The following is a 6,430-nucleotide window of genomic DNA, read 5'->3' as shown; positions in this document are numbered from 1 at the left end:
GCCAACTCATACTCTCTTTATTTTATTTATTTTAATTTTCGAATTCACAACACAAAAATATTAAATCTTTCTATTTCTTTATTAAAAAAAATAAGAATAGGAAAACAGTTAATTATTTCTTTTAATGTGAAAAATAGGTTTTTTTATCACATTTTTTTATTTGATGGTTGAATTGACCTTAAATTAAAAATTTATTTTTAACAATAACTATAAATTATATGTAATGTTAAATCAGATACGTGCGAAATGAATTTTGTGTAAAATATTAAAAAATTATATAAATTCATTTTTATTAAAAACCTCGCCATTTTTAAATTATTTTAAAAAATTCATAGAATTCAATTAATCTTATAAAGTTATAAAATGTTTTCAAACGTTTAAATTCTTATAATGTAAATTTAATAAAACTTGAACTACAAATTATTAATTGTACAAATCTTTTAATTTTTTAATGAATGATTACATTGCTACATTATTGTCAAAATGTACTATTTGTTTATCCAAAAACAATAACCATTCTTATAATTCTATGATAATCCATAAGATCACACCATTTTTTAGGTCATGTTCTTTTGAGTGGATTTGAGAGAGTGAATTTGAGGAGATTTGAGAGAATTTGAAGATAATTTTTTTTGTCCTTTATTTGAGTGAATTTAGAGCTAAATGAGAGTGAATTTAGAAATAAAATTTGTGAGAATTAGTATAGAATTGTATTGACGTGATAAATTAAAAAAAATTATTTTTAAATTCCCTTTCATTTACTTCCAAATTCAATTAAATAAACGACAAAAAAATTTATCTTAAAATCTTCTCAAATCTTCTTAAATTCACCCCCTCAAATTCACTCAAAATATCAGGTCGTTAATTTTTTTTCTTTTTCATTTTTTTCCTGTCGTGCGTGTATCCGCCAATATAACAGTCAAATCAAATCGTTTAAGTTCATAGATAATAACATTATCCGTACATAAAAATCTTAATCTAATTTAAAATATTTTAGTAAATTTTTACTTAGGTCAAAATTAACTTACTAAAAGAAGTTACCTTACAATAATTACATCTCGGAATATAATCATTAAAGTAGTTTTTAATAAATTTAAAACAAAATACGAATTTGGAATAGAAAAATATATTCTTTAACATTCCTCCAATCTGAATTTTGAACAGGTGAAAACCAAAAAGATGAAAGAAAAAAAAAGTGCAGTGTGAAATTTTCTGCGTCCGTACAATGGGATAATTGGGCACGACAAAAAGTTATGATGATTGTCATGTCGCATCTTCATCTCATCCTCTTCAAAAATCTACCATTTGCTTTGTTTTTCTGATTTCTCATTAGTCCAAGTTTTCAACTAATCATGCCAAATTCGTTTTCCAGAGTAAAATCACACCAAATAACAGTGTTTTCAATCACAAATGTTTAATCAAAATGATAGTTTCACTAATAAATCTCACATAATTAGCATATACTTCTATTCTTAGTTTTACTAATTAAAGTTTAACTTTCGTTGTTCTCTGTAATAAAGGTTAAAACAATTTCATTAAAACACCTCAAGTTGACTATAATAGTACTTTAAACATTTGCTTTCATCAACCGTTAACACCATTTTACATTTAATTTTGATTAACCATTTTACTATGCAACATAATTTTATTCATCTTACTACTTTAATTAACCACGTAATTTATATGTATATTACTATAATAAAATGTTAAAAGAAAACTCTTATTTTTAATACCCCACTGTACGTCAAAAGTAAAGAACTTCCCAAATAGAAGGAAATAAAAAAAAATTATTTCGTTTTCTAGTTGCTTCCATACGGCATCTGCTTTTGCAATAATAAACAAGTACGTCACTGCGTGTACCATTTAGTTTACTTTAATTTAAGTAAAAGAAAAAAACACTTTTTAAATATATTTTTAGGAGTGGAATTTTCATAATTTAGTAACTTATATAATAAAATAAATTACATTTTTTTTTGGGTAGTCAAATTTAAGACCTAACCTATCTAATTGGGTATTATAAAAAGTAGTATAATTAATTAAAATAAAAAAGGATTTAAACGAAAAAATATAAAAAAAAGGTAAAGCAAAATAGAGTGAGAATGGTGTGTTGTGATTGAGTGAAGGGTGGTGGTGGCAGTTATAAATAGCACCCAAAGAAACAAAGGAAACAAAATATAAAATTAAACAACCACCTTCGATTCAACTGTTTCAAACCCCAAAGGCCACGCGCTCTCTTTCTCTCACACACAAACCAAACCCACTCCACTCGTGTGTCGTGTGTCGTGTGTCGTGTGTGTGAGTGTTCCTCTCTCTGAACAAATTCGGTATGGGGAGTTCCATTCTGGACGCACTCAACGTGCGCGTTGAGGGCACCGGCGACAAGTACCTGGTCCTGGCACACGGCTTCGGTACGGACCAGTCGGCGTGGCAGCGCGTGCTTCCCTACTTCACGCGCCACTACAGCGTCATTCTCTACGACCTGGTGTGCGCCGGCAGCGTCAACCCAGACCACTTCGACTACCGCCGCTACACCACCCTCGACGCCTACGTCGACGACCTCCTCAACATCCTCGAGGCCCTCCGCGTCCCCCGCTGCGCCTACGTCGGCCACTCCATCTCTGCCATGATCGGCATGCTAGCCTCCATCCGCCGTCCCGACCTCTTCTCCAAACTCATCCTCATCGGCGCCTCCCCCAGGTACCCTACCAAAACCTATCCTCATCCATTACTGCAATTTTCTTTCTCTCCGGTTCGATCTTTTGTTACCGCTCGTGTGCTCAGTCTCCAATTTAAACTCTGGATGAGCCGATTTTGCTCATGTAGAACTAGTATGTTTGGATTAAATTTGAAAACACTTTTATTCACTTAACCTTGTAAGATCAACGAACTTGACAATTTCGTAGTAATTTATGTTGTTTGAGGTGAAAAGACTGTTGACAAGAGTAAAACTGTGTGACGGAGTGTAATTGTTCTGTGTTTGGATTGAAACCACGTAATGGAATCATCAGTTACATTTACCGCATCAAATGGAAAGGGTAATTATGAACATAATAACTAAAGATACTGCTCTTTAGTTTAATAATGAGTTTGAGATAAAAAGGAAAACACGATTTGGGAGTGTTTAAGTTTGATCCACGAAAAGCAGTGGAATTGAAAGGGTAATCGAGGGAAAAGAATTTAGGAGGATGTAATGTGTGAGTAATTGATTGAAGAAGAGTGATTAGAAATCTTACTGGTGGTTGAATTTTGTCAGATTTCTGAACGACAAGGACTACCATGGGGGATTCGAGCAGGGAGAGATCGAGCAGGTGTTCTCGGCAATGGAAGCCAACTACGAGGCGTGGGTGAACGGTTTCGCGCCACTGGCGGTGGGGGCGGACGTGCCGACGGCGGTGAGGGAGTTTTCTCGGACGCTGTTCAACATGCGACCGGACATCTCGCTGTTCGTGTCGCGCACGGTTTTCAACAGCGACCTGAGGGGGATTCTTGGTCTGGTCAGCGTGCCCTGCTGCATCATGCAAACGGCACGTGACATGTCCGTGCCTGAAACCGTGGCCAAATACATGAAGGAGCACATCGGCGGGAAAAGCACCATCCAATGGCTGGACACGGAGGGTCACCTCCCGCATCTCAGCGCTCCCTCCTACCTGGCTCGGCAGTTGGAGATCGCGCTGTCGCAGTAGCGCGTTGAGTGGCGGCGCGTGATAGTTCATTAATTAAATGATTAAGTGTTGCAGTAGTATTAGTGTTAGTATTATTAGCAGTAGAAGGGTAGGGTAGAAGCTACTACGAAGGGTGCTAGAAGAAATGTACGAAAGGCTCCGAAAGTGGACACGTGGCGAATAACGTGTGGGTGTTTGCTTCTTGGACTTTCGGATTTTTATTTTAGGATAAGAATCTGCACGTGGATTTCACGTGATGCGTCCCCAGTTTTAGTAGTATCTCTCTATCAACGTAATTATTATTATTAAACTAAAACATTCTCTTTATTTTTTACTAAAATTTATTAAATCTCAATTAAATTTTGAGATTTTTATTAAATTTTAGTGGCGGATAAAGAGAGTGATTTTAGTTTTTTTTTTATCGCTTTTTGTAGTTCTCTCCTATTTTTCGAGAGAAAAAGAATAGCAGAAATGAGAGAGACCTGTCTGTTAGTGTGATTGTAGTATTAATATTATTACGATTGCAGTTGGTTGTTGTTGCTATTGTGAAAGGTGTTGCTTTGATTTTGTGGCCCACTTATTATTGGGCCTCAGCCTTATTTGAGGTTTTTTTTATTAATTTATTTTTCATGTTGCTGTCTTTCATATTTATTCATTTTAATACTTTTTTATCTTTAATGGTTAATTAATATTTCTAAGTCGATAAAATTAAGATGATGATTAATTTTAGATGATAATTATTCAACTAGAAATAAGGTATTGCACATTTATATTTTCTAAGAACACGATAAAGTTGTAGTTGTTAAATTACAGAAATTTTCATTTTTGTTTTAATAAATTGATTTTAATATTTTATGCATATAGTATAAAAATTGTGAAAACAAAATAATGCGATAGGTTAGTCTATTAAGTTTTGCCTGTGGTTTGACTAACGGAATGGATGTTAGATTGATAACTAAGCCATTAATGACGTTATATTATTCTTGTGAAAACTACGCCATTACTCTCGTTGGTTATTACATAGAATTTGTCAATTTTTTATCTCTTAGAAATTAAAATTTTATTTAATTCAGATATTTTTATCCCTTAAAAACCAATACATTCAACATTAGAATAAAGCTTGCTGGATTTTTTTAAAGAAAATATAGTAAAACTTCAATATTAATTTGAAGACATTATCAAAATCAAAAACATTATCTCTATCCTAAATTTTGAAGACAAGAAAAAGTTTATAAGCGTTTCTTTCTTATATTTGTTTATATCCAGACCGTTCTTATTAAAGAAACTCAAATTTATCTTATATTTTAGAAAAATAGTTGTGGAAAAGTTTATCCCAATAAATCGTATGATTTTATTATTTACAGTTCATATACGTAGAACACCTACTAAACACTTTTAACTAATGAAATCGTGTTTGGTTTAATCATAAGAATAATGGAATACAAATTCCTTTTTCTTTAATTTTATATGTTTGAAGTAAAAAAATACGTGATTACATTTACTATGCCATTAAAATATGGTTTAATAGCCAATTTAGTCCCCACTTTGGTTGAAAAATCTCAATTTAGTCCCTCGTTATAAAAGTGTTTTACATTAGTCCTAACTTTTAAAATAGTGGGTCAGATTGGTCCCTTTCGTTAAATATAAGTTAACGAAATTAATGGATGATGATGTGACACAGCTTAAAGCTGATGTGTTAGATTGGTCTCTCGTTAGCTTTAAGTTGTGTCACATCATCATCCATTAATTTTGTTAACTTATATTTAACAGAAAGGGCCAATCTGACCCACTATTTTAAAAGTTAGGACTAATTCAAAACACTTTTATAACGAGGGACTAAATTGAGATTTTTCAACGAAAGTGAGGACTAAATTGGCTATTAAACCTTAAAATATTAACCATCTAAGATTGTTGATATGGAATTGCCTTACATATATATCATTCTAACCGTTTAAACAAATTATTACATAAACTTAGAGTAAAAGACAACCTTTGAATTTTTTCGACGGCTTTCTAAATGTTGAACATTAATCTCAATTCTATATTCCTAAGAATGTGACTGGAATTTAGAAAATTAGTTTTGAATAAAGAATATTAAATTTTTAAGTTAAGCTGTTAGAAACTTTATTATTTTCCAGAAATAGCATTTTAATAATTTTCTATATTTTTTTCTTCTAAATTTTTAACAACGTATTATTTTTCCAAACATGTTTTTTCTAATGAAAAAGTAGTCGAGGATAAAATACGTTTGAGATTGAAACTTATTTTTGTATTAATTTTTTTTTACTGTGTATTTGATTATTAACTTTCCTATACTCTAAACTTTAAAAAAATATAATCACTATAAATGTATATTACTTAGTGAAATGTTGGTTTTTTAACGAGGTTTTTTTAAAGAAAGTTAGGGTTTATACCATTATTATGAATTTTTGAAGCTAAATAATAGATAATGAATATATGTTATGTAAATAAAGTTAACTTAAAATTATAACTGATATGATTAAGACAATAAAAAACATTGAAATATTGAAAATAATGATATTTTAGTCAAAGTGAACTCAACTTTTTTTCATCTTCCCTTCCAATTTAATCATCAAATCAATCTTTTAAGAATATATATTATTATAATTATGTATATTGTTTTGATATGAAATATAGATGTAAAAATTTATACACATATTTTTGTGCACACATATTTAGTTGTAATTTTATTGTACATTGAGAATATTTTAATTGTGTTTTACTTTCAATTTCAAAATAATTTGTTA

At 31.1% G+C, this 6,430-nt stretch overlaps 1 protein-coding gene across 1 annotated transcript; it reads left to right on the top strand.

The window, feature by feature from the left end:
- The first annotated feature begins 2,157 nt into the window (after positions 1-2,157).
- LOC124840118 (alpha/beta-Hydrolases superfamily protein) lies at positions 2,158-4,205 on the top strand. Its single transcript, XM_047316118.2, has 2 exons — positions 2,158-2,697; positions 3,254-4,205. The coding sequence occupies exons 1-2, from the start codon at positions 2,327-2,329 to the stop codon at positions 3,681-3,683; spliced, it is 801 nt and encodes a 266-aa protein (XP_047172074.1). The 5' UTR covers positions 2,158-2,326; the 3' UTR covers positions 3,684-4,205.
- Positions 4,206-6,430: the final 2,225 nt, after the last annotated feature.

The sequence above is a fragment of the Vigna umbellata genome, chromosome 1 (genome assembly GCF_029865625.1).
Source record: "Vigna umbellata cultivar VRB3 chromosome 1, Vumbellata_1.0, whole genome shotgun sequence".
Classification (NCBI taxonomy): domain Eukaryota; kingdom Viridiplantae; phylum Streptophyta; class Magnoliopsida; order Fabales; family Fabaceae; genus Vigna; species Vigna umbellata.
This window is presented reverse-complemented; position numbering and strand designations above follow the sequence as displayed.

Bases quoted from the DNA above. Each gene is read 5' to 3' on its own strand.
- LOC124840118 (XM_047316118.2), top strand. From the start codon at position 2,327: ATGGGGAGTTCCATTCTGGACGCACTCAACGTGCGCGTTGAGGGCACC. The intron at 2,698-3,253 runs GTACCCTACCAA...GAATTTTGTCAG, and splicing joins CTCATCGGCGCCTCCCCCAG to ATTTCTGAACGACAAGGACT.